Source organism: Arvicola amphibius, chromosome 6, assembly GCF_903992535.2.
Source record: "Arvicola amphibius chromosome 6, mArvAmp1.2, whole genome shotgun sequence".
NCBI lineage: Eukaryota > Metazoa > Chordata > Mammalia > Rodentia > Cricetidae > Arvicola > Arvicola amphibius.
This window is the reverse complement of record NC_052052.2, coordinates 13,334,658-13,362,492: the sequence shown is the minus strand read 5'-3', so window position 1 is coordinate 13,362,492 and position 27,835 is coordinate 13,334,658. Positions and strand designations below refer to the sequence as shown.

Genomic DNA, 27,835 nt, shown 5'->3' with positions numbered 1-27,835 from the left:
AGCTGTTCCCTCTTTGATTGCCTCTTGTGGAGCTGCTAGGGCTGATACTGGCCCTGAGAGATTCCTCTCAATGTTTCCATTTTACCCCTTGTCTCAAGTTAAGCTTTATAATTGGAATTGACCTTTTGAGGACAGAATACATTGAAAACTCTTAGGGTCTGATATTAGCTGTATGATCAAATTGCTTGATGTTAAGATCATGCTGTGAAACAAAGGGCAGTAGATTAGCGTGGATAAACTATAATGGATACCCTCAAAAGTGTCCTGAGATCTTTGAAAGAAAGTGATATCTTGAGTTTTTTAGGTGGCTTCTGTTGTCTATAGCCTGCAGGTCTTTTAGCACAGACTGAAAATCTCTTATTAAGTGTTGAGTGCAGCCCTCTGTGTTATGTGGCCAAGAGAATTTCTTTCAGAACTCTATCAGACATGGTTGGGAGCATAGCTGATATTGAGTATATATAGATTTAAAAAAACAAAAAACCAAAAACAATCCCTTCTCCCCTCCTCCCCTCCTCAGTGTCTCTGGCTTCTTTCATGATAAACATCTTGGAAAAAATTCTGTCTTCCAGGTATTTCTTGGAATTTAGAACAGAGCTGCTCCCTGGTGCAGGGAGGCTGTTAGAACACTCTATCAGGTAGTGCAGATCCTTCCTGGAAGTCTTGGAGAGAGACAGTGCTGCACTGACTGGTGTCTTTTGTCTTTATGTGCTAGTGTGACATAGTTGATAGTTGAGCCACAGGAGGGAGAACCCATCACCAAAAGAGTGTGCTTGGAGGTCAGTCCTGGTGTCTCATTGATAGTCACCACTCGTCAGTCAAGCATGGGAGAAAAATCGGTCAGAAAACTCACAGTTCTTGGGTTAAATGAATAGCTGTATGTGTATCTAGCTGCCTATGTGTACACGGGTGAATGCACTTGTGTGTGTATGTGTTTGTGTGCGCACCCTGACGTAATGTAAAGAAATAACTCGATGGATTTTGTGTGCAGAAGTTGGAATTGCCAAGGGGTAGGGAGTTGCTGCGCTTCCACAGTCTATGGAATAGATTTACAGTGTGTTATCTAATGGGAAAGTGGAGGGAACCCTAGTCTTTCGTTATGTCCTCCTTAGATCCCCCACTCTTTCTAAAATAAGCTAGATATTTCCAGATGTTACTTCCTTTTTTTTTTTTTTAAAACATCAGATATATTCTCTGTCTTGGCTGCCTTCTGTTCTTCTCTTTCCACTGACTAGGATAGAAAACCCTCATCGCCTTTGTCTAACAATATAGGTGCAATGGGCACATTGCAAAGTTTGTTAGTGGTGGGTGCTTCAAAAAAGCTGACATGCCTTCAAGGCTCACCACTTTCCTTGTGATGTCTGTGTTCGGTTTCCTTGCTCTCCCTCCTACTGACTCTTCTGCCCTTTGTTCCTCTTCTCTGGTTTTAGCATCTGCTGGGATCTCTGTGTTTATAGGTTTCCTGGGCGAATGGGTGACAACAAATTGTTATTTGGTGACATTTCTCCAAAAGCAAGAGATAGGAGAATCATACCTATTTTTGTTTCTAGCCTTTTAAAAGCTCTTATTCCTGACCTTATCCCTAGCTACCCTAAGCATATTTTATTTAAAAAATTATTGTATGTGCATGTATGTATGTGGCACTTGTGCTCTGGCACACATTTGGAAGTCAGAGGACAACTTTTATGTGGATTCCTGGGATCAGACTCAGGTTGCCAGGCTTTTTGTAGCAAGTGTCCTTAACCAGGAGCTGTCTTGCTAGTCTACCATAAACAAATTGTAAGTGGAGCTGAATATAGTGCCATTTTTTTCTTTACCAATACCTGTTTTCCTCCCCAAGATACATATTTGTTGCATTATTGAAGTAAGGTTGCTGTATATTTGTAAAGGAGGGGGTTGGATTTCTGATATATCATAGTGGCATCTGTGTGGCCCTGGAGTAAGACAGACAGACAGACACACGCACACACACACACACACACACACACACACACACAGAGAGAGAGAGAGAGAGAGAGAGAGAGAGAGAGAGAGAGAGAGAGAGAGAGAGAGAGAGAGAGAGCTGGGAATGTATGTAGCTCAGTTAAGAACATCCTCATAGCCCTGGGTTCAAATCCCCAGCAATACTCAAATCAGACTTGTTTTCTGCCTGGCAGCATAAACTTGGCACATGCCTGTAATTCCAGCACCTGGGAAGTGGAAGCAGGAGGAGCAGACATTTCAGTGTCATTCATTCTCATATATTTATTGAGTTCCATGCCAGCCAGGGATAATTTAGACCAGTGGTCCTCAGCCCATGGGTTGCGACCCTTTGGGTTATCAAAGGATCCTTTCAGAGGGGTTGCCTACGACCATCAGAAGACATAGATATGTAAATTATGATTCATAACAGTAGGAAAATTACAGTAATAAGGTAGCAACAAAAAACAACTTTATGGTTGGGGGTTACCACAGCATGAGGAACTGTATCAAAGGGTTGCAGCATTAGGAAGGTTGAGAACCACTGCATTAGATTCTGTCTCAAAAAACCAAAGAGGGGACAGGAGAAACAGCCATTCACCAGCTCTAACTCCACACCTCTGTCTGAGCCAGGCAACTTAATAAGTTTACTTATTTTTGTAGGTGCATGTGTGTTTATCTGTTAATAACTTTATTTTATTACCAGAATGAGAATGAATGTGCAGAATAAGTTCATCCTTGGAGTGGGTAGTTTTTCTCTAGGACTTGGTAAACTTGTTAGCTGAAAAGAGTGGAGGTAAACAGATCTGAACTTTTCAAACTAACAGCAAAGGACAGTGAGTCAGCAGACTACATGGAATTGAGGAGTAGGAACACACTCAAGAAGCCAGAAGGGCTGGGCCGTGGTGGCGCCCGCACGCCTTTAATCCCAGCACTCGGGAGGCAGAGGCAGTCGTATCTCTGCCAGCCTGGTCAACAAGAGCTAGTTCCAGGACAGGCACCAAAGCTACAGAGAAACCTTGTCTCAAAAAACTGAAAATAGAAAAAAAAAAAAAAAGCCAGAAGGTAGACAAGGGAACTCAAGTGTGTTGGTGAATGGAAAGGTGTAGTGGGGAGCCTTAGAGAGGGAGGAGTGCTACTTGGAGCTAGCTTTCTGTTTCCCTTGTCTTACCATGATTAAACAGGAGTGTGACTCTATGGTCGGGAAGGTCCTGGCATACTCTAGGTGCCCCAGGACTACTTTTCTAATAAGGGTCTAATCTTTGCTACACACTGATTTAATCCTCAGACAGCAAGGCACTCGCAGTGCCAGACTCCAGAGAGTGTTTTGAAGTGATCCGTCACTGACGTTGGCACTTTCCAAACACAGACCTGGCATTTCGGCTTTTGTATTCATTTGGCAGGAAGATAAGCCTGCTGGTGAATGGATCAACTCTGTTTACATTTCTCTTGCTGGTTGGATACTTTTTGCTAGGGATTAATTCACTGAGGAAACGATTTAACCATCTCTCTGCCCTTTGTATCTAATAAGATACATTTTGTTCTTTTCTTTGCCTGCCTTAGTTCATGGTTTGTGCCTTAGCTTCTCATTTGATAAAGTGACTTAAATGTATCCAGCCTTTAGAATGCGTTGGGCTCCATATTTTCGCAGAAGAGGACAATTCCTGAGCTAAACACAGTGATGAGGTTTGAACAGGGACTAGCTATTCTTTTGCCATCTAGTGTTAGCCTCCATGAAGGGGTCTGGACTTGGAGGAGGCTGTTGCTCAGGCAGTGGGTGTTGGCTTTAGGGGACTTCTTGCTGTGAGCTGTTGATTTTTTTTCCAAGTCCCTGCTCTCTGTGTTGTAGTTGGTCTTCAGAATGGATTACTTTCATCTGCTTCTGATACTAGTATTGTGAGTGCCCTAGCCTGTCCTCTTTTGGTCATCAACAATTAAGGTGTTTTCTAATGGGTAATATAGAACAAATTAGTAATGTACTTTGGGCTGTGTGTGTGTGTGTTCTAATGCTAGGGGTCAGGGTTTTGCTACTGCCATAGCCTCAGCCTTCTGTTATATTTTATATTTTCACTTGTGTCTCCTTACTTCTGTTTTGTGTGTGCTTGTGGGGAGTGTTGGGGATGGAACACAAGGCCCCATGCGTTCTTCTACTGAGTCACATCTCCAGCTTCCTTTTAACTTTATTTCTAAGACAGGGTTTCACTATGTAGACCTGACTGATCTAGAACTTGCTATGTAGAGCAGACTGGCCTTGTGCTCACAGAAATCTGCTTGCCTCTGTTTCCTGATGCTGGGATCAAAGATGGGCGCTGTCATGCCCAGCTCCAACCTCCCCCCCTTTTTAAAACAATTTATGAATTGATAAATTGTTTCTTGCCAGGTGATAGTGACACATACATTTAATCCCAGCACTTGGGTAGGCAGAGGCAGGTTGCTCTTTGTGAGGCCAGTCTAGTCTACAGAGTGAGTTCTAGGTCAGCCAGGGATGTACAGAGAAACCATGTTTCAAAAGACGAAAAAAAGAAAAATATTTTTTTCTTCATTAGCCTCTGCTTCTTACTAAGTCTGATTTCTTAAACAGGATAATTACAGTTATTCTCTAAGCCTTTTTTGTTGTTGTTTTTTGTGGTGCTGGGGCTGTACCCAGGGCCTTATGTCCCAGCACCATCCCCAGCCCACACATTGAATATAGGAATAAGTAGCCATTTCCTTTACTTCCTACTAAGTAGGTTGCTGAAAGGACGGAATAAGACAATTCTTAGAGGGATGTGGGGCACACGATGGGTATGGCTTGTTGGTGACATTGTCTTCCTTGCAGTGAGTCAGAAATCCTGCACCACGAGAAGCAGTATGAGCCATTCTACTCGTCCTTTGTCGCACTGTCCACACACTACATCACCACGGTCTGTAGCCTCAGTGAGTATGCCCACCCTGTTACCCCTGAGGGCTTGTGGGGTGGGGGTGGTCTCTCCTTGAACGCTTAGCTAATGAAGTTTTGTTTGAGCAACTCCCAGGCTGTTCTGCTGTGAATGGGAGCAGCTGTTGATCTTCCCACTTTCCTACCCCAGGAAGGCGTGCAGAGACCTTTTCCTGGGCTTGCCACAGGATCTGGAAAAGTGCTAGCTTTGTCACCTGCCTCATAGCCATGAAGCCAGGCCCATTTTCTTCTTAATCAAAAGAACTTTAAAAAACTTTAAAAAGTTTTCTGCCATTTCCATTTTCTGTTATTCTGTGCTTGCTTTCCCTGTTTATTTTTATTTTTCTAGGTTTATTTTCATTTTTAATTATGTGTATGAGTGCATGTCCTTCTGTGGGGATGTGCACATGAGTGCAGGTGTTCTTGAAGGTCAGAAGAGGGCGTTGGAACCCCTGCAATTAGAGTTACAGGTATTTGTGAGCTGCCTGTTAGGAGTGTTGGGAATCAAACTTGGGTCCTCTGCAAGAGCACCACAGTTGTTCACTGCTAAGCCGTCTCTCCAGCCTCTTCTTATATGTAATATTAGTGCTGCCGGGCTGGAGAGATGGCTCAGTGGTTAAGAGCATTGCATCATCTTCCAAAGTTTCTGAGTTCAATTCCCAGCAACCACATGGTGGCTCACAACCATCTGTAATGAAGTCTGGTGCCCTCTTATGGCCTGTAGGCATACATGCAGACAGAATATTGTATACATAATAAATAAATATTTAAAAAAATATTAGTGATGCCTGGATGCACACAGGTGTGGATCCATTCACTGGAGCCTGCCAGAGGCCACACCCCTAAAGAAAAAAATGACTCTCCCTTATATCATTTATCAGTAATCCTTCAACTGGGACTGGGGCCCCTCCCCCATTCATTTCTGTATTCATTGATAAGACTTATGGCCCAGGCTGGCTTAGAGCTCACCAGGCAGCCCAGGCTGGCCTTGAACTGGCCTGGAGTCACAGCATTGTTGAATACACATATACACGTACCTGCTAGCAGACTGATTTATTGAGGGCGGTGCTGGTAGGCATGACTGGGTTAGTGCCCCTAGGAGGCTTCTGCTCCCTGGATTTGGTGTGAACATGAATCTCTTGTGTTCTTTGGTATGGGAAGAGATTTGACCTTTGTTCCTTATTTGCTGAATTTTTCCATTCTCAAAGTGATGAAGTCCTATTTTACATTACTTCAGAATTTCTGCATTTCTCAGTTCTGATGAATTGTAATTGTTTACTTGGATAATTTACACAATAAGTAAATTGGAAAGAGCCTATATAGTTGCTTCTTAATAGCTCTTGTAGTCCATTGTTGTTTATTATAAGCTCTGGTCATCTTCTGGAAGCAACTGCAGCCTTTTATAACATTACTTAGTGCCTGTGACAAGGAGAGGTCGTTCTCTAGTGGCCAACAGCATGAACTTGTGAGGCAACCCTTCTGGACTTGATTGTAGTTGGATGACTCTGGGCAAGTCATTTAAGTGTATGCTTCAGTTTGCCCATCTGTTCCAGAGATGAAAGGGAGGAAGGGTGTGGTGGTGTGTGTCTGCAAGGATCAGGAGTTCAGGATCAGCTGGGGCTACATAGTGAGTTTGGGGCCAGCGTGAATGATATATTGAGAGCCTGTCTCAAAAACAAAAGGAGAGGGCCTAGAGGGACGGCTCAGTAGTTAAAAGCAATTACTGCCCTTGCAGAGAGGTCCAGGTTTAGTTACCAGCATCCATGTGGTAACTCACAGTCATACCTAACTTCAGTTCCAGGGTGGGTTTGACACCCTTTTCTGACCTCCACAGGCGCTAGGCATGCACATGATGCATATACATATGTACAGGCAAAACACTCCAAAACAAAATAAATAAGCCTAAAAAATGCTGGGATGGTATTTCCCTTACAAAGCTGCCTAAGGATTAGATGAGCTGACACATTTGAAGTGCAGGAAGTGTGGTGTGTTTCCTGTTAAAGTCATCTTACTATCTACTAAATACTAGATAAATACGGGCAGTTAGCTTTTGTCATCTGGGGAGATTGCTGCTGAGAATGCAGAACCTGTGAGCTCAGTGCTTGTTCTGCTGCTGTGTTGCATGTAAGGCTGACCTGTTGCCAATTAAGTGACTGTTTTTGCTTTCTCAGTTCCCCGGAACCAGCTTCAGTCGGTGGCAGCGGCCTGTAAAGTCCTCATTGAGTTTTCTCTCCTTCGTCTGGAGAACCCGGACGAGGCATGTGCTGTGTCCCAGGTGAGAGGAGAGGGTCCATTTGTGGCCCTTATTTTAAAACCAGCTGTAAGTATGGGAACTGGATGAATGGTGTCAGACTAAGGTTGGTAAACCTTTTCTGAGGTTGATGAGATAGTTGTTTGTGGGCCATACTGTGTCTCTTGCAGCTTGCCAGCAGTCTATGCTGCAAACACAGGAGTGGAAATGAATATGCTATATCCTGCTGGCTGTAGACAGGCTAGAGTCTCCCAAGGATGGAAAGTTTCTGTATGTGTAAGCAGGTAGCAGTGAAAAGGGTGTGCTGTTTGACAAGTTGGCAGGCTTGGAAGAAAAGGGACCAGGCCTTACCACACTCTCTGGCTATGGCTGATTGTTGCCATGCAGGAATGGAGGCATCAAGCTAGCCTGTTGTGGATAATTAAGACTCATAAAGAATCTAAGTTTCTTTTAAGGCCTTCTGTTTTTACAAAAGTTAACCACAGCTGTAGTTGAAAACAGAAAACAGTTATACAGTCTGTGAGAATAAGGCATTTGCAAACTGATTAGTTCTCGATGACCTTAGTTTGAGATCTCTGCCTGTGTATGTTTCACTGAAGTTATGTTTTTTTTCTCTCCTCCCCCTTTTGGGGGCCCCCGGGACTGTGGTACATTCCCAGCCCTTCGCATGGCAATTATTTGTGTGCACCTAACTCTGACCCCGCACTAATTAGACTCCCCAAAGGACAGAATCCTCTAAAAGACATATGTGGATATGTTTTATTTTCAGAAACACTTGATTCTGCTGATCAAAGGCCTGTGCACTGGCTGTAGCCGACTAGATAGAACAGAAATTATCACCTTCACAGCAATGATGAAGTCCGCCAAGCTTCCACAAACAGTGAAGACGCTTTCAGATGGTGTGTGCCTGACACCCCTACTTACATGACACCCTCTGTGGCCACCGTTGTCTTCTGTTGGCATTCTCCTCATCCTTCCCCCCCTTTTCGTTTCTGAATTTTGTAGTGGAAGATCAGAAAGAGCTGGCGTCTCCAGTAAGTCCTGAGCTAAGGCAGAAGGAGGTACAGATGAACTTTTTGAACCAGCTCACCTCAGTTTTTAACCCTAGAACCGTACCATCTCCTCCCATTAGTCCACAGGCTCTGGTGAGTTCTTTACCCAAATATCCTCATTTTCATGGAATATGTTAAGATGATAGAACTGAGAAAAGATTATATTTTACTTAAAAGATACAGCCCCATTTTCCCCCCCACCCCCCAAAAAAGCCAGTGGGTGGTGGCATACCCTTTTAACCCCAGCACTTGGGAGGCAGAGGTAGGGGGTTCTCTGAGTTTGAGGCCAGTCTGATCTACAGAACAAGTTCCAGGACAGCCAGGGCTGAACAGAGAAACCCTATCTTGAAAACAAAACAAGATACAGTATACCATTTTGATTAGGAAGGGAGCATACAGGTGATGATAGAGCCATAAAACTTTATTGTCTGGTGACCTTGTAGACATCTTGGTTTGTGTAAGTTTACTCAGGTACTTGTCCAATGACAGAATCATGCAATGAGGCATTTCTTAGACTATATTCCCGTCGTTAAGTGACGGGCTTTGGTGGACGAATATACAAAACAAATACCAAATGATTTGCCTCCCATCTTTGTGTGGTTTGGACTGTTTGCGGGTCATTCTCTCGTGCTTTCCTCAGTGTGAATGCCACAGAAGCATGTGCAGTTTTCCTCACAAGGCTCCACTCTGGTGTAAAACATACAGTTCATGAGCTGTTTATGTCTCAATTTCTCTTGTATTTTTTCCTGGGTCAGCAGTTTCCCACTTGTAGCTGAATGTCCAAGCATTTCCAAGGAGCTGCCTTGTTGTACCCAGCAGGGTGCCTGGCAGCAGGCAAGTGGTCATGCTAGGGCCTGTGTTTCTCTTCAGGTGGAAGGAGAAAATGATGAGCAGCCATCCACAGATCAAGCCTCTGCTGTCAAGACCAAGAACGTGTTCATAGCTCAGAATGTGGCTAGCCTTCAAGAGCTTGGTAGGAGCCCGTCTACTGTTAGAAAGTTGATCTATATGCTTACCAAAACTTCTTGCCTGTGCTTCTTCCATGTGGAGGAGAACCAGGCTCCAGACAGAGGCCCATTGGACAGTGTGCCTTTTTGTCAATCCAGGTGGCTCAGAGAAGCTGCTCCGAGTGTGCCTGAACCTGCCGTATTTCCTGCGCTACATCAATCGGTTTCAGGATGCAGTGGTAGCCAATTCCTTCTTCATCATGCCTGCAACAGTAGCTGATGCCACTGCTGTTCGCAATGGGTAAGTTGCTCCTTGACCTTGTACTTCATTCTAGTCCCAAGGGATAGAGCTGGCTAGTCTTTACCTGTGCTGGTTTTCTTTATTAGACTATAGAAGCAAGTGGTCCTAGGACCGTTGCTGATCTCCTCTGTTGTGTTCCAGTTTTCACTCACTAGTGATTGATGTAACCATGGCCTTGGATACCCTTTCTCTACCTGTGTTGGAACCCCTCAATCCTTCACGTCTGCAAGATGTGACAGTTCTCAGCCTCAGCTGTCTATACGCAGGTAAGAAGTTATGTCTGGTTTAATTTTCTTCAGTCAAACATGGATTTGATTCGAGGAAGTCATAAAAACCCTGAGAACTCCATTCTCCTTCCTTTGGCACCCTTACTTCTGAGACTATCTAATATCACATGTAGGTCAAGGGAAACCATTACAGGCATTGAAGTGACCCTGCTGTTTAACTGCTGGCCTCAATTTGTGTGTGTGTGATATGTGTATGTACAGGTGTGTGTGAGTGAATGTGGAGACCAGAGGTCAACTCTGGGTGTTGTTCTTCAGTAGCTGTCCACCTTCTTCTTCTTTTTTTAAAATTATTTATTTATTTATTTCTACCTTCTTTTTTGAAACAGGGTCTCTTTTTTTTAAACATTTCTTTTATTGACATTTATTGAGCTCTACATTTTTCTCTGTTCCCCTCCCTGCCTCTCCCCTCCCCTCCCCTCTTCTATCCTCTCCCAAGGTCCCCATGCTCCCAGTTTACTCAGGAGATTTGAGACAGGGTCTCTTACTGACTGAGAGCTCACCAAATAGGCTGGTCATCAAGCCTCAGGGAGCCACCTGTTGACCTCCTCAGTGCTGAGATTACAAGCATACCCCAATTATGCCTGGCTTTTTAAAATGGGTTCAAGGGCTGGAACTCAGCTCACAAGGAACAATGCTCCCTAGAAACCATGGCGAACAGAGGGCTAAGTGGAATAACATAAAGCAGAATGCAAGGGTACAGATCAAGGAGAGGTTGAGTCTTGCTGTGAGATTGGATTTGAGAATGGCTTCTTGGGAAAGCTGGTACCTGTGTAGAAGAGTGTTTGTGTTTTCATACAGCTCCTTTCCTACTGTTAATCAGGTTGCCTCAGAAGTGGAGCCTGACAGCTGGTGGTGTGAGTGTGTGTTCATTCCTGTGTACTTGCTGTTGGTGAGCACATTGTAGAGGCCAGTGTCAGGTGTCTTCCTTTATTGCTGTCTGTTTACTTATTTATTGGTTTTCCCAGGCAGAGTTTTCTCTCTGCACCATGTTCATATCTGGTGCATGGATCTCCTAGAACTGGAGTTACAGGCAATTATGAGCAACACATGGGTGCTGGGTTTTGAACCTGAATTCTCTGGAGGAGCAGCCAGTGCTTTTAACCACTAAACCATTTCTCCAGTCCCCCACTTTTTTTGTCCCCCCCCCCAATTTAGATTTATTCATTTATTGTGCATGTGTATGTGTGTCTCCCGAGTGCTGGAATAATGTTGGGCACTGGCACACCTGGCCTTAGATTTTCTTTTAAAGGTGTTTGGAATGAGCAGGCACTACACGGTTTCCACATGCTTCCTTTGAGACTCATGGTACCCTACTGATAATCCATCCGTTTGTTGTCACCAGTGAGCCACTACTGACATATGTGTGTAGCACGAATTCTAATTGGTCTTAATAATAAAAACCCAGAGTCAGATATTAGGGGGTGAAAGCTGAAAGATCAGAGAAGCAGAGCAGCCAGCCCCTAGTTCTTACCTTTACGAAATTCTCAGACTTAATGGGGTATCCTATCTGTCCAAGTCCTCAGACTGAATGCTGAGACTTAACTGCAGTGAGCTCCTGTCTCTTCCCACCTTATATTCCTCTCTCTGCCCAGCCATATCCCTTCCTCTCTCCATCTCCCAAGTACTGGGATTAAAGGTATGAGCCAGCATTGCCTGACTCTGTTTCTCTTTCAGACTAGATCAATCTTGCGTAGCCCAGCGAAGCCTTGAACTCAGAGAGTTCCATCTGCTTTTGCCTCCTGAGTCTGGGGTTAAAGGTGTGCATCACTGCTGCCTGGCCTCTATGGCTAACTAGTGGCTGATCTCCAAGCAAGCCTTATTTGTTAGATCACAAACAAAATATCGCCACACATGTGAACTAATCCATAGTGCTGTGTGTGTGTGTGTGTGTTTGGGGGTTATATGAGTTAGGTTCCTGTGTTTGCACATGGGTGTGCTCATCTGAGCCTGTATCTTTAGGGGCTTGAGGTCATAGTAATCAAGTGTGTCTTCCTCTATCTTTTTGTATATTTTTTGAGATAGCATCACCCAGTAAACCCAGAACTCCTTGTTTGCATGAACATGGTCACTGAACTCCCAGGATCTTTCTTTCTCCATCTTCCCTAGTTTTGGGGTTACAGACATGCACTGTGTACCAGGTTTCCATGGGTGTTGGGGATCTTTATTCAGGTTCTTATGCTTGCATAGCCAGTGTTTCCCCAACTGAGCTATCTCCTACTCTCCGTAGGCCTCTTTTTGTGTGGTGTGATTCTGGGTTTTCATAAATGTATAATATCATGTTTCACTGTTATCACAGCAAGCAGAATAGTCACTGCCCCAGATATCCCCTCTGCTGCTCCTTTTATCTTGTATTCCTCCCCACCCTTCACTAACCTTTGGACTTCTTACTGTCCCTGTAATGTTAGCCTTTCAGAATGTTGTGTCATCAGTGTCATATAGGATGGAGCCTTTTCACACTGGCTTCTTTTACTTAGCAGCGGCCATGAAGGTTCTTCCAAAAAATATTTATTTATTTATCTATTTATTTGTTTATTATGTATACAATATTCTGTCTGTGTGTATGCCTGAAGGCCAGAAGAGGGCACCAGAACTCACTGCAGATGGTTGTGAGCCACCATGTAGTTGCTGGGAATTGAACTCAGGACCTTTGGAAGAGCAGGCAATGCTCTTAACCGCTGAGCCATCTCTCCAGCCCCCACCATGAAGGTTCTTCCATGGCTTTTCTGTGTAGTGCATCCAATTTAGAGAGAGGGAAGGAGGGAGGGAAAAAGTGGGGGGGAGAGAGAGATACGTTGGGGATTAAATCTATGACCTCACTCATGCTAGGCCTAAGTGTTATACTTCTGAGTTTATATATGCAACCTTCTTTTGATTTTTTGAGACATGGCAGCCAAGTTGTCCATGCTGGCCTTGAATTCACTCTGTAACCCAGGCATGACTTGAGCCTCAGACTCCTGCATGTTGTGGTTATAAGTGTGTACAACCATGCCTGGCTTTGTTCATCTTGAAGGATATCTTGCTTGATTCCATTTGTTGGCGGTTAGAAATAGAGCGTCATTAAATGTTCATGTGCAGGTTCCTGTGTGGTGTGGAGTTTTCTCATTTGGGTGAGTAGCCAGGAGTATGGCTGCTGGATTATGTGGCAGGACTGCATTTACACTTGACCTTTGGAGTTCTTTGAGGAATCGAATTATGGAATTGTTTGTGGCTAGCGTGTTCCATCTTTGTATCTTGGATTTAAGGCGGTTCCCCAAGACTGAAATCTGCCTGTTCTTTTCCAGGTGTGAGTGTAGCCACCTGCATGGCCATTCTTCATGTGGGTAGTGCCCAGCAAGTGCGGACAGGGTCTACAAGCTCCAAAGAAGACGACTATGAAAGTGATGCAGCCACCATTGTCCAGAAATGTGTAAGTCAATGTCCGTAACATGTGGAGTATAGCTTCTTTTCTTGATGGAGGAAAAGGCTTAGGGTTTCCACACTCCTTCCCTGGACAGTATTTCTAAGATGGATTCAGCCAAGGTATTCTGCATGTTTGCATCCATAAATGCTCCCCTTTCTGTGTTGTGTTGGTCTTGTTACAAACACAGTAAGTTTGTGGCAGCCATAAGCCTTGGGAAGGATTGACATTTACTCAGTGAACTGTTTTGGGTTTATTGGGTGCTGATGTATTTTCAGGCAGGACGTAGCAAACGAGGTTTTGCAGTAAGTGCATAAAAGGAATTAGTTGGGATGGGAAGCTGGCTGATGCAGGGCTGGGCATATGGAAACACCTAATAAGGTGTCACTCACTGAGAGAGATACAGGTAGTTCCCCGTGAGGTCAGAAACTGATGGTGGCAGGTCACCGAGTGACCTGATGACAGTTATACTTCTTCCTGTAAACTGGCTCAGGTTGTAAGGTTTAGATTTGTGATGATGACCTGAGCTGCTCAGATTGTATGTCTGTTTGTTCCTGGGCAGCTTGAGATCTACGACATGATTGGACAGGCAATCAGCAGCTCCCGCCGTGCTGGTGGTGAGGTAAGAGGCTTGTGTGCTGCACTTACCTTCTGTCAGGTGTGAATTTCCCCGCTGATGTTTGGTTTTGTCCTTTCTCACCAGCATTTCCAGAACTTTCAGCTGTTGGGCGCCTGGTGTCTGCTGAATAGCCTCTTCCTCATACTGAATCTCAGCCCCACAGCCCTGGCTGACAAGGGGAAAGAGAAGGACCCGTTGGCTGCTCTCCGAGTCAGAGACATCCTTTCTCGTACAAAAGAGGGAGTAGGCTCTCCCAAACTGGGGCCTGGCAAAGGGTATGTGTCTGCCTCTGGCTCCACTTCTGGATGCTGTGCTCTGTTCCTTGTTCAAAGGGCTCATGAGCTGCTGACCCCACATCAGCGCTTGTGTGTTTGCTTTGGTGCTGTAGATTGTAGCCAGGGTCTGTGCGTGTTGTGCACACTTTGTCCCAAGGGTTCAAGTTAGCCTCTTGTTCTAGCATCTAGATAGGTTAGTTCGTTTTGATCCCATTTCCTCATTTTTGAGAGACAGAAAGATTATATGATGTGTGTATTTAGTTTCCAACAAGTTTATATCAAAAGATGAGATATGTGTTGGGTGATGGTGGAGGCACATGCCTTTAATTTCAGAACTTGGAAAGTGGGGGGCAGAAGCAGGCTGACCTCTGTGAGTTGAAGCCGACCTGCTTTACAGAGTGAGTTCCAGGACAGCAAGGGCTACATATGACCTCGTCTTGGACAGGTGGGGGTTGGGGGGAGATGAGTGGCGCTTGCTGGGAAGGAGATAAGGAGATAACAGTGAATGTTACCTGTTGCTCAGGTGGTTCCTTAAATTGAGACATTGCTGGGTTTTATTTATTTTAATTCCTTTTTTCTTTTAAATTTATTTATTTTTATTTTTTTTTAATTAAAAATTTCTGCCTCCTCCCCGCCTCCCATTTACCTCTCCCCTCCACTTACCCCCCTCCCCTGTCCGAATGTTTTGCCTGCATACATGTATACATACCATATGCATGTCTATTAACCACAGAAGTCAAAAGAGGGCATCAGATCTTGTGGAACTGGACTTATGGATGGTTGTGATTCACTGTGTGGGTGCTGGGAGATCTTCTGCAAAAGCAACAAGTGCTCTTAAGTGCTGCGCTGGCTCTCTGTATTTGTATGGGTGTTTTGCCTATGTGTATGTGCCTGGAACCCAGAAGAAGGCTTCATATCCCCTTGATCTGGAGCCACAGATGTTATATAAGTTAAAAGCCATAAGTTATAACATGTGGGTGCTGGGGATCAAACCTGGCTCCTCTGTAAGAGCAATCAGTGCTCTTATTTGCTGAGCTATCTCTCCTGCTCTGCTCCTCTTTGTTCTTTTTTTTCCCCCTGAGACAGGGTCTCTGATAGCCCATCTGGCTTCATACTTGTGTTGTAACTGATGACCTCGAGTTCCTGGTCCTTCTGCTTACGCTCCCAAGTACTGGGCTTTATAAGAACCTGTCATCACACCCATTTTGGATTTTATTCTCTAAGTGGGGAAATAACAGCGGTACTAGCAAGTCCATTTTGGATTGTCATAAGTCTTATGAAAAAAAGAGGTCTGAGCAAGAGGTTAGCAGGAGTTGTAATGTGTTTGGAAAGGAATTGTTTAGGTCGATGTGGAAGTAGGTTAAGCATTAGATTCAGCAGACTCGGTGTGATATAAAAAGTGTTTGGCCTGGCGCTAAGGAGCTAGAGGCTTGTGCAGTCATGAGGACCTTCAGTTCCTAGAATTCAAGTACCTTATAACCCCAGCACAGGAGAGGTAGAGATGGGAAGATCACTCGGGCTTACTGGGTATTGCCCTGAGGAATAGCATACAAGGTTGTCCTTTGGCCTTTATGCACATTGGTGTGTGCATGTACACACATTTTGCATGAGCATCTGTCTTGTATAATGCATTGAAGTAGGGACTATTGGGTTAGAAGCAGATTGGGCTGGAGAAAGAGAGGAGTAAGATTTTTCTCTTGTTTGTGGTGAGTTTAGCTTCTGGCTAGGACTTTGTTAATGAGCTGCAGTGCTAGGGTGATTTTTATGTGTATAGTACTCAGTGGAAACGTTTGTAGATCCTTTAAAGGGATCTGGGATGCCAGAATGACAAGATAACATAACAGCCATTTCTGAGGTTGTGCTTCATTACTAATGATCTTAAGGTCTGTGTTCTGTTTTCATTTGTATAGGCATCAGGGATTTGGAGTGCTCTCAGTGATCCTGGCAAACCATGCCATCAAGCTGCTGACATCTCTGTTTCAGGACCTGCAGGTGGAGGCGCTCCACAAGGTGAGGTGGCTCTTCTTTGGAGTTTGCAGATCGGTTTGAGGTTCACTCGGCATGCTGCCTGGAGCCATCAGTGAGGGTTCTTTCTTAACAGTGTAATAGGACTAATGCACCTCTGACTTTGTTGTTTTCAGGGCTGGGAGACAGATGGTCCCCCTGCAGTCCTGAGCATTATGGCCCAAAGCACCTCCACACAAAGGATTCAACGGCTGATTGACTCCGTCCCGCTGACTAACCTGCTCTTGACTTTACTTTCAACTTCATACAGAAAGGTGGGTGAAAATCAAGCCACTCATAAGTTGGAGTGAGGCTGACAAGAGTGTGGTGTTTATCAGTGCAGACTGTGGTGATAGTTCTGGAAAGGAACCCTCCCTAGAACCCCTCTCTCCTCCCTTCCTGCCTCCCTTTCTGGGCTTGCATTCCTGCACTCAAGTGATCCTCCTGCTTCAGGCTCTGTGGCTTACAGGCACATTTCACTGTATGCAGCTTGACAAAGACAATAGTCCTTGTAGCTTTGGAAGCAGCTATTGAATGCCAGTGTTAGATCAGTGTTAGTGTTGACTTTTGGTGACTTGTGGTGACAATTCTGGAGCAGAAGCGTGGTGGACACTCTAGGAATGCTCCTTTACATTCCTTGCCCATGTCTCTGGTTATGAGTGCTTATGTAAGATAAAGCAGTGAGAGTCCTGCGTGGGGAGCATTTGGGGAAACCTGATTTGAAAAGCAGCTGAGACATGGAGATGCTTGTAGGTCGTCAAGGAGATTAAATTGTTCAGCTCTGTTTCAGGATTCATCTTTTCTGCAACCTTGTGGTTTCCCTAGGCATGTGTCCTGCAGCGGCAGAGGAAGGGCTCCATGAGCAGTGATGCCAGCGCCTCCACCGACTCCAACACATACTATGAGGATGACTTCAGTAGCACAGAGGAAGACAGCAGCCAAGGTAGTCAGAGATAGCCCTCTAGTTGCTGTGCTTCTCTGTCTCACCTTCCTGGTTGCCTTTGCATTTATGTGTTTTCAGAGATGACATGCTCGAGGGGCAGGGAGTGCTGGGAAAGTGCTTGCCTAGAACCTGTGATGGATTGGGTTAGCGTCCCAGCCTGGTAAACCGGGTGTGGTGCACTCACCTGTTTTCCCAGCACTAGGGAGGCAGGAAGAGGGGTATATATATATATATATATATATATATATATATATATATATATATGTTCAAGGTCATTATTGACTGCTTTAGTGAATTAGAGGCCTGCCTGGGCTACTTGAGACCTTTTTTAAAAATAATAAGTTGAGTGTATTATACTAAATGATAAATCTTGCTTTCAACCAAGCCCATGTAGCTTTTCAATTCTGCCAGAATCAAAATACATCTCAGTCGCTCATGTTTTCTCCTTTGCTGGGATTTCTGCTCTCCCTGTGCAGGACAAAAGGCCATGTGGCAGGGATTTGGTTTTACCATGGGTTTGTAGCTTAGGGATGAATAGGGCAGAACTGAAGACTTAGTAGAGAAGATAATTCTCCATTTCCCTTCCATGGTCAAGTCTGTGGGACTGTATGGCACACCAAGGGGTATGATTCTTAGCATCTTGGGCATGCAGCTGGTGAGACTTGGTTGCTCTTATAAATGTTTGGCTTCTTTTCAGGCAGGTAGATAAGAGGAAATGGTTTCTCTTCTGTTGTTGCACTCCTTAAAAAAGTCAGTTTCACTGCACCATAACTAATGTATAATAAAATGGAAACACTTTATGTATCCACTTAGTTGTCTTGGCAGATTGACAGGAGTAGTCCCCATCCTTGGCATCAGTATGCCGTGTGGTCTTTTGTCTTGAGCACTTTTAAAAAACAGGTTCACACATACAGAGATGGTTGTTTTTGTGACTTTTCTCTTTTCAGATGATGACAGCGAGCCTATTTTAGGGCAGTGGTTTGAGGAGACCATCTCTCCCAGTAAAGAGAAAACTGCACCTCCACCCCCTCCACCGCCCCCTCCCCTGGAAAGCTCTCCTCGGGTTAAAAGCCCCAGTAAACAGGCCTCTGGTGAGAAGGGCAACATCTTGGCCAGTCGCAAAGATCCTGAGTTGGTAAGAGTAGATTCTGAGGTTCGGGCAGTGGGAGGAGGGGAGATTACTTCAGTCGAGTGGTTGAGCTGAGAAGTGGACCATCTGAGCTAAAGCAGTTCTATGCTGGAAACTTTGGTACCTAGATCTGCCCCTGTGCAGGACTTTCAGGGAGTAATTATGTATCATTAAATAGCTTGCTTTCAGTACTGATGGTTATTAGTACAGTCTTTTGGCTTAGATAGAGGTTGATTTGAAGCTTGCTTTTTTTCTCTTAACAGTTCTGGGCCAGAATCTGAATGTGTCCTTGTTGGGGGGTGATTGCATCCATCCCAAAGGGCGTTGTGAAGGTGATTTCAAAGCCTGTAGCATAGGTTTGCTGCGTCATAAATGCACTTACTGATCCAGCCAATATTTATTATCTTTTGTGTTTCAGCCTTTATCCTGATAATTTATCAGTAAATGGGTCGTGTGCAATTCTTTCATGTAGCCTTAAATACCTTCTTATTTCAAGGTTATGGGCATAAAACATCTATGTAATCGTTTAATGATTAGTCTTTACAATAATGACAAATCAGTATAATAATAGAGAAAGGGGAGTGTAATAATCATTGATGTTTGTAGGGGTTAGTCTGCAGTATGTTATTGGTAATGTCTTGAGTTGGACAGGGGTGGGTGGGCTCCGGAGGACAAAGGGGAACTAGTGGGTTAGCTCAGTCAGAAAACAGGTGTTTTCTGAGGTCTCCATCAAGTGGGTGACCATTCTGTGCAGCTGATTTTCATTGTGGATATAGTTCTACTGTAAGAATTAAGTGATAGACTTCATTTTTGGCATGGGGGTTTCTGGGCTTGTATAATACTAGCTTGACTTTAAGGTTGATTGAAGTTTGTACCCCATGACCCTGATCCAAGTTGTTTTCTGTTCCTTTTAGTTCTTAGGTCTGGCTTCCAACATTCTGAACTTTATCACATCTTCCATGCTGAACTCTCGGAACAATTTCATCCGGAACTATCTGAGTGTGTCTCTTTCAGAGCACCATATGGCCACCCTGGCAAGCATCATTAAGGAGGTGGACAAAGATGGACTCAAGGGTCAGTGGAGAGGCTGGGTGTTGTTGTAGGGCACTTATGGCTCCAAGTTCCTGAGTAACTGTATCCCTTTGTCCTAAGGGTCATCAGATGAGGACTTCGCTGCTGCTCTCTATCACTTCAACCACTCCCTGGTAACTTCCGACCTACAGTCCCCGAACTTGCAGGTTGGTGTGTACTGTGGCTGCCTAGGCGGGAATGCCTCACACCTTCCCTGTGACATGGTGCCTCTCATTATTGAAGGGTGCTTTGTTCTTACTCTCTGCTGGGCAGAGTTTTGCTTGGGTGTTCTGTGTGCCCCTATGCAGTGGTTAGGATCTCTGGAAGAAAAAGATGTTCTTTCCCCATGTCATGAAGTTTAAAGAAAGGAAGCAAACAACTAAACAAGCTCTCAGTACTTCTCATAGTAGACCAGTAGACAGAACTCACCAAAAGTTGTTTACAAAGTAAGAGTGGCAGATGCTCACTGATGATACAAAGTCAAAGGCACTTTAAGAGCTGCCATCAGGTCACAGAAAACATGTTTGCCCTCCCTTACAAACCTTTCACCCAAACTTGAGTTCAAGACCTTCACAATCCTGTAATTGCATGAGTCCCTCCCTACTGAAATGGGTGGTGGTTTGAACCCTAAGTCTCAAGGTCCTCATTTCTTTATTTTCACATTACAGCGAGGATTGCTGTGGCCCTTATTTACAGTGCCGTGTGGTACCTATCAGGTTTACGCTGTACCGCTTGACACATCTGTTTCCACTGAAGTCTATTTGATTTGTGTCCAGGCTTATTGCATTTCAAGTGTTGCTGTGATCTTTCTTATCATGTTCCCTGTTGTGGGTGGAGGAGTGTGGGTCTCTTGGGGCTGTCACTTGGAATAAATTGCCAGGTTATACACTTGTGAGTGTCAGCACATCAGGCCACTCTGCTGCATAGGAACTGCAGTTCTCATTCCCACAGCAAGGGGTCAGATCGTGTGGATGCACATCCTTCTCTCACATTTGGCAGTATCATATTTTAATAATATCTTGGTTGTCTTTTTATTTTATTTTTCAAAAGAAAAGCTGGGCAGTGGTGGCGCATGCATTTAATCTCAGCACTGGGAGGCAGTGGCAGGCGAATCTCTGTGAGTTCAAGGCCAGCCGTTCTACAAAAGCTAGCACCAGGACAGGCTCCAAAACTATAGAAAACAAAACAAAACAATCCCCCAACCCCCCTCCTCCCCAAAAAAAACAAAAACAGGAAAAGAAAAGAAGCTATCTTTTTACATTTTACATACCATTCCCAGTTCCCACTCCCTCCCTTCCTCCCATTCCCTCTATCTTTCCTCCCCCGCCACACCCCCCTCCCCATGTACTCCTCAGAGAGGGTAAGGCACATTGCTTTGAGGAAGGATCAAGGCCATCCTACTATATCTAGACTGAACAAGGTATCCATCCAAAGAGAATGGGTTAACAAAAAAACCAGTACAAGCAGTAGGGATAAATCCTGGTGCCACTGCCGGTGGCCCCCGCAGTCTGCCCCAGCCATACAACTGTCCCCTATGTTCAGAAGGTCTAGTTTGATCCTATACTGGTTTCTTCCCTGTCTAGCCAGAGTTGGTAAACTCCCATTAGCCCAGGTAAGCTGTTTCAGTGGGTCTTGACCATCATGGTCTTGACCTCTTTGCTCATATCACTCCTCCCACTCTTCGACTGAACTTTGGGAGCTCAGCCTGGTGCTCCACTGTGGGTCTTTGCCTCTGTTTCCATCAGTTGCTGGATGAAGGTTCTATGGTGATGTTTAAGATAGTCATCAATCTGACTACAGGGCAAAGCCAGGTTGGACACCTTCTCTACTATTGCTTAGGGTCTTAGCTGGGGTCATCCTGTGGATTCCTGGGAATTATTTTTCTCTAGCTATGACTGACTTGGGACTGCAGCCTAACCTGGCCTCAAACTCTTGGCGGTCCTCCTGTATCAGCCTAGGATTACAGGTGTGTGTCATTGCACCCAGCAGGTAACTTTTTTTTGCCATGGGCAAAGTTAGTCTTTCCTAATCTTTAATGTACACAGGGATTCCTGAGGAGATAGTTTAAAATGTGCATTCTGGGTCAGCGGTGCAGCTCTGGTACAGCATGTGCCTATTCATGCAGGCCCTGACTTTGATTCTAGCACCACAGACAAAAGGATCATTTCTTTTGGATACCCTTCCCAGTGCCTTTATTCAGTGATCTCCACATTTGGCTGGAAACTATTCTGAAAGTTTTTCTTTTACTGTTAATTATTTCAGTGCCTATTGCTCAGAAGGCTGAGACAAGAGGATTGCAAATCCAAGGCTATCCCTGGCAACATAATGAGACTTTTATCTCAAAAAAATCCAAACAAGACGTCTTGGGCGGGAATTCTGGAGACTCTGCGGGCTCTGCCTTATTGCTTCGCTCCTGTCTCTTTCCCAGAGCGCTAAATTCAATCGCAATTCCACTGCAGCTTTCCCCCCTCACTAGCTTTCCAAGAATAAAAGGTTGTACAAAAAAAAAAATAATCCAAACAAAAGTGGTTTCAGCAGATGTATTTTAGGGGCTTGTTAATTTTTCCCAAAGGGATAAAATCTTGCAAGCTGTTGGAAAAAGTTAAATTCTCAGAATCCCAAACTGTTGGCAGAATCTTAAAGTTTTCTTCTGTAGTTTAAGAAGATGGTTATGAAATGTATTAATACCTGCCTATTGTTAAGGGAAATATTTTATTTTGTCAGGAAGGAAATGTGAGTTGAGTGAGTTATTAAGAGTGTGGCCTCTGTGGCAGCTTCCTGGACTGTCTGAAGCTGGTACTGCACAGTGCTCAGCTCCTTCCCCCAGTTGGATTTGTTTAGGGAAGCTTCAGTGTTCATAACCTTGTCTTACCTAACTCATCTAGAGAACAGAGACAAAATGCTTTTCTCTGGACTGGAGTCCCTAGGCCTCTTGTAGTGATGTTGCCCTCAGCATTTGAGAGGGAACTGCCAATGTATGTGTGCAGACTCGTGACATCATGGCACAGGGAATTCCCAACCTCTTTTCATCCCTGTCTGTTTGGGTGCTGTCAGTTCACTAGGAAGTGTATGCATTGCTATTAGTGCAGTGCTTGGCCTGGAGTAACTGCCTGGTACTTGAAACAGCCCTTGGGATCCTTGATGTTGGATTGATGCTGAATTACAAGAAGTTGTGTTATTAGGTATCTTGAAGGATAGAATTTAGTTTGTCAGAAATTTCTTCTAGTTGTCAGACAGTAGTGGTTCATACCTTTTAATCCCAGTACTCAGGAGGCAGAGGCAGGTGGATCTCTGAGTTCAAGCCTAACCTAGTTTACAGAGTAATTTCCAGGATAGCCGGGGCTATACAGTGAAACTGTGTCCCAAAAGACCAGAAAAAAAGGGAAAAAAAGAAAAAAAGAAAAAGTAATTTCTTCTAGCATGATTTGTGTCTTTCACAGCCGTATGGCAAATGAGCCATCTGGGTTGTCTTCCGGTGGCACCTGCTCACTGTATGCACTTAGTTCCTCGGGAACAGTACTCAGCTGGAAGCAAGGACAGCTGTAGTTCTTTCTCAGGGATCATGGACTTCTGGTCCACCAAAGGGGAGGGAATAGAAGTAGTGAGCAGGGCTGGATGGCTTGTGAGTCCATGAGACAACTCTCTGGGGAGACTATTCCAGCTCGAGAGCGGGAGGATATAAAGGCTGGGGACAATGGTGGGGCATCACCTAATTTGCATTAAACAACATGCTCCTATCATAAAGTCCTTAGTACAAGTCCTAGTTAACTTATGGGAGGGGAGGTCTGGGCTCTCTAGCAGGGAACTATGCCAAGGGTCACACTAGAGATAAGTCAGGCCAGGCTTAGGGACAGCTTTCTCCAGGCCTAGAGACCTTCTCCAAATAAGGGCAGGTAGAAAGCAAGAAGTCTTGCTGGGGATGGGTCCTCCACGTTGAGAATTCTGGGAGAGCCTCCAGGCCATGGCAAACTGTAACTGATGACCAGCAGGGCCTCCCAACAGATGGCCCTATTGAGTAATACACACTGGCTTCTCACAGGTAGCATTTTCTACTTAACACAAGTTGTCAACCCCCGTGGATGTTACTTGTCTGAGGTAACTAGCTTAAATGAAGTCCACTTAGCCACGTGTGCTGGCACATGCCTTTAATTCCAGCACTCGGGAGGTGGGTTTCTGTGAGTTCAGGGCCAGCCATGGCTGCCCAGAGAGATGCTGTTTAAAAACAAACAAAACAAACCCAGTCCGCACACTCTGACACGTGTTGAGTTTCTTCTAAAGGCACCACTGTCACTTTCCAGCCCTTTTGAAAACTGCTTTGATTCCATTGTCTCCGAGCACTTGTCTTTTCCAAAGCCGGTGTAGACACTAATTAAACTGCAGGTGTGATTGGGGTTTCCAAAGCCTGTGTAGATACTAATTAAACTGCAGCTGTGATTGGGGTTTGTCCTATTTTTCTCATTTGTTAGACAACATGATTTTTCTCCAGATTTCTTTTAGACAAATACTGACAAGTCCTATTGTTGTTCATTATTCATAAAAGGAGCTTTGGTGCCGGGCGGTGGTGGCGCACGCCTTTAATCCCAGCACTCGGGAGGCAGAGGCAGGCGGATCTCTGTGAGTTCGAGACCAGCCTGGTCTACAAGAGCTAGTTCCAGGACAGGCTCCAAAGCCACAGAGAAACCCTGTCTCGAAAAACCAAAAAAAAAAAAAAAAAAAAAAAGGAGCTTTGGTGAATGAACAACCTTTTGACTTGTTCTGTGTCTCTCTTTTTTTTCCAGAATACACTACTACAGCAGCTAGGAGTTGCTCCTTTTTCCGAGGGCCCTTGGCCCCTGTACATTCACCCCCAAGGCCTCTCTGTGCTCTCTCGTCTCCTGCTTATCTGGCAACATAAAGCTGGAGCACAAGGTGACCCTGATGTCCCAGAATGCCTGAAAGTGTGGGATAGGTAAGACCCTAACAGAAGGTCTGTGGGTGATTGAGTGCTGTGTGCAGGGGTTTCACTGGTTGGTTGGCAGTCTGACTAAGAGAAGCTGCTGTCTGTCTGTTTAGGAGGGTGGAGAAGTGATGGGGAGTGTGGAGGATGTTCTGTTAAACAGTGTGGTCTGAGAAAAGACACTTCCAATAGCCATGGGAGATTTGGCCATTCAGAACCTAGATTCCAAAGATGGCCAGTGTCCTGAAGGAGGAAGCCCTCTGGTGCTTCCCACACAAGCCCATTTAGATTGGCGTGCTGCAGTTTTGGATACATTTTAAAGAACTTGTTTCCTTGGGGGAAGCTCAGCTTAATCACCCAAATCCTCCTAAGATAGACCTAGTTTTTTTTTCTTGCCATTTTTTTGTTTGCATGGTTAGGCTTCAAAGCTGTTGGTTTCCTAAAAGGCTTTGCTCTTCTATCCCCTAGCAGCCCAGGATCAAATAGCTGTAATGTTGGATTTGCAAGATCATAGCCCTCTTTGAATGCCACAGGCCCACTGTGTTCTTCATGGCATTCTGGGAACTGGGATGAAGGAAGGGCACCCATATTAAAGTACAGATCTCTTTCCTAAAAGCCAAAGAACATGCAGACAGTGGACTGTGCTCATTCTTTTTTTTTTTTTAAGTAAAGGCTCTTCTGACAAGTTCCCAAATGTTATAATATTCTCTTCCTCACTCCCCTTCTGCCACCCTTCCTCCTGCCTGGCTTAGAACTCTGTAGGTGTGCACGTGTGCATACACACAGTCAATCCCATGTGCCACACCATTCTTGGAGAGGACAGAGGACAACTTGTGGAGTTGGTTCTCTCTTACTATGTGAGACCTGGGGTTGGAACAAGGGGTGGCAGGCTTGGTAGTGAGCATCTTAACCCCACTGAGCCACCTTGTTGGTCCCACATCTGACTGTTTGGCTTCTCTGCACCAGCTTTTCTCTTCTTTAATTTGTTCTCCTTCCAGCACTGGGTGTTGTAATCTTGGGGCTTTTCTGTGTTTTCTCCACCAGACATGCTCTCCTTTTCTTTGTGCCAGGTTTTTGTCTACAATGAAGCAGAGTGCACTGCAGGGGGTGATGCCCAGTGAGACAGAGGACCTGAATGTCGAGCACCTGCAACTGCTGCTCCTCATCTTCCACAGCTTCTCTGAGAAGGGCCGCAGGACCATCTTCACCATGTTGGTGCAGAGCATCCAGGAGCTGAGTGTGAACATGGAGGTTCAGATGCGTTCTGTGCCATTAACCCTGGCGCGCCTCCTTTTGATCTTCGACTACCTGCTTCATCAGTACTCCAAAGCCCCTGTGTATCTGTTTGAGCAGGTGAAGACCCGTACCATCTCCTCGCTCTCCTGCTGAGAGCTCCATTCTTTGCAGGCAATAAGGTTTTATTTGTGGCTGTGAAGGCTTTATGGGTAGGGCTAGCTACGTCTTTAGGTTTAGACTTGCTGTTTAGCCTGACGTGATAACTGGAGGGTACTTGATGGGTTTGTTGATTAGGGGTGTCCTCTTGTTCACTCATGACTGTTCTTCCTCAACTACCCTGCTTGCTTGTGTAGCTACAATGCCCTCAACTGTGGCTCCACATGTGCGTTAGGGTCCCACAGTAAATGCTGTATTGTAGCCTTTTTTTTGATAACACCAAAGAGGATGAGAGGGTGGGTCAGAGGTTCTATGCTCGACAGTTTTCAAATTAATTCCTGGAGCAGTCTTCCCCACAATGCACTATCAGAAATTACTTTCCAAAAGAAATCACAGAAAAATCTTCCAATTTTCATTTTCATTTGATGATAACAAGTTTTGGTATAACTAGATCTGTTTTCGTCCTTGGTGCGAAAAGCAGGTGGTGACTGTATATCCTTTACTCGAATGTCTGTATTTCAAAGGTGCAGCACAACCTGCTGAGTCCTCCTTTTGGGTGGGCAAGTGGATCCCAAGACAGCAGCAGTCGCCGGGCCAACACTCCTCTGTATCATGGGTTCAAGGAAGTAGAAGAAAACTGGTCCAAACATTTTTCATCAGGTCAGAAAGAAGATTGTCAGCAAGAGGGTAATGACCTCTGGTCCTTGTTGGTGGCATTGAATCTGTAGCTCAGTGACTCCTGGAGGAGCTTTGGCCCTGGGCCTCAGTCTCCCCCTTGAGGGTGGTCCATCACCTGCCGGTTCAGGAAAGTTGTAGAAATTGACTTTCATATGCTTCACAATTGGTTAACAAGGTCATCATTTTCCAGATGCAGCCCCACAACCCAGGTTCTACTGTGTCCTGTCCCCAGAGGCTTCTGAGGAGGATTTGCACCGACTTGATTCTATGGTACTGGGAATTGTCTTTTTTTTCTTCTTTTCTTTTTTTCTTCTTCCTTCTGGAATTTTCTTTTTTCTTTTTTTTTTTCTTTATTTCTTCTTATTCTTCTGGAATTTTTTTTTTCTGCCTTTTTTCTTTCTTCTCCTCCTCTTCCTCTTTTTAAAGAGTTAGGGTCCTTTCTTATGCTCTTAAACTAACTTTGAAAGCCTGAGGAATGAGGAAGGTCAAGCAATCAATCATCCTGACTCAGCTTCCTGAATAGTTGGGGTTATAAAGTCTGCCCTGCCCTGCCCCGCCCCGCCCCGCCCCGCCCTGCTCAAGATTTTTAAAGTTTTTTTTAACCTATGGGTCAGATGCTTTCCACTCCCCCACACTGAGTGCTCTTTACTCCACACACACGTTAGCATTTGACTGTCTTAAAGGAAAACTTCAGAAGTTTAACAAATCATTCAACAAAATGGTTGCCTTGCTCTCTCATTCTAAAGCCTGCAGCTGTGTGCTTATATCAATATACAAACTTAAGTGTGAGGTCCAGAACTGGTAGTCTGCTGCAAGGAGAAACCAATTAAGAATAAGTTGATTGGATGTTTTTACAGCCAGGAGATTAAGTGATCATGTGAGGCCAAGAGGAGAAAATGTTTCAATTTGAAGAAAAAAGTGTCGTTCCCCCCCCCACCCACCCACACACACACACACAGTGTCTCCCTCTTCATCCCACTGGCCTGGAACTCAGATATCCCCGTACCTCATCTCCCTGAATGCTGGAATCAAAGGTGTGCAACAACACCTAGACCTAAATTGGTTTTGGTCTTTCTTGGTCTTAGGCATGTGAAGTTCTTTTCTCCAAGCTTGTCAAGTACGATGAACTTTACACCTCGCTGACAGCCCTGCTTGCAGCTGGCTCTCAGTTTGATACAGTCAGGAGGAAGGAGAATAAGAATGTGACTGCCCTGGTAAGACTGTGGACCCTGGGAGGGGCTGGGTCTGCATGTGATGATCATTTTGGCCTGAAGCTCCCTTCTGGGCCTAAGCTATTTATTCGTCATTTGTTTGCAAAACCGACTGTTTCTGTAGCATTTCTACGAAGTTTGCATGGTTCTGTCAGCTGTAATTTTATGTTTTGGTTAATGTTGGGTGGAATGTAACTGAGGCTTGGTGGCTGCCTACATGTCAGTGGCTGGGTGTTGTGTCATGTTAGAAGGCTAACACATGAGCTTTTATGCCTGTTAGTGCATGTGGGTTTTTAGATGCTTTAAAACAAGTCTGCACAGTTCCATACTGTTTACTAAAGGGCTGTCTGATTGCAGCCTTGCCCAGCTCCTGTCCTCTCCCTTGGTTAGATGATAAAGTAGGGGGTGCCAGGGCTGTCGGAGAGTATCCTCGTAGCTTCTCAGTGTAGAGAACAGAGCAGACTGTCAT

The 27,835-nt window shown here is 44.9% G+C and overlaps 1 protein-coding gene across 4 annotated transcripts in view; it reads left to right on the top strand.

Annotated features, from left to right (window-relative positions):
• Ubr4 (ubiquitin protein ligase E3 component n-recognin 4) overlaps positions 1–27,835 on the top strand; it is a 117,640-nt gene that overhangs the window by 2,846 nt on the left and 86,959 nt on the right. For 3 of the 4 annotated variants that reach the window (XM_038334655.1, XM_038334653.2, XM_038334652.2), the window contains exons 2-22: positions 4,775–4,872; positions 7,045–7,148; positions 7,894–8,023; positions 8,130–8,269; positions 9,047–9,149; positions 9,283–9,424; positions 9,566–9,690; positions 12,993–13,117; positions 13,671–13,730; positions 13,812–14,002; positions 15,913–16,012; positions 16,144–16,281; positions 16,832–16,949; positions 17,897–18,084; positions 18,993–19,152; positions 19,231–19,316; positions 23,928–24,097; positions 25,156–25,438; positions 26,002–26,137; positions 26,346–26,425; positions 27,241–27,369. In XM_038334655.1, coding sequence (XP_038190583.1) covers positions 4,775–4,872; positions 7,045–7,148; positions 7,894–8,023; positions 8,130–8,269; positions 9,047–9,149; positions 9,283–9,424; positions 9,566–9,690; positions 12,993–13,117; positions 13,671–13,730; positions 13,812–14,002; positions 15,913–16,012; positions 16,144–16,281; positions 16,832–16,949; positions 17,897–18,084; positions 18,993–19,152; positions 19,231–19,316; positions 23,928–24,097; positions 25,156–25,438; positions 26,002–26,137; positions 26,346–26,425; positions 27,241–27,369 — 2,806 coding nt within the window. The remainder of the gene's footprint in view (positions 1–4,774; positions 4,873–7,044; positions 7,149–7,893; positions 8,024–8,129; positions 8,270–9,046; positions 9,150–9,282; positions 9,425–9,565; positions 9,691–12,992; positions 13,118–13,670; positions 13,731–13,811; positions 14,003–15,912; positions 16,013–16,143; positions 16,282–16,831; positions 16,950–17,896; positions 18,085–18,992; positions 19,153–19,230; positions 19,317–23,927; positions 24,098–25,155; positions 25,439–26,001; positions 26,138–26,345; positions 26,426–27,240; positions 27,370–27,835) is intronic. The other variant, XM_038334654.1, reaches the window with a different exon arrangement.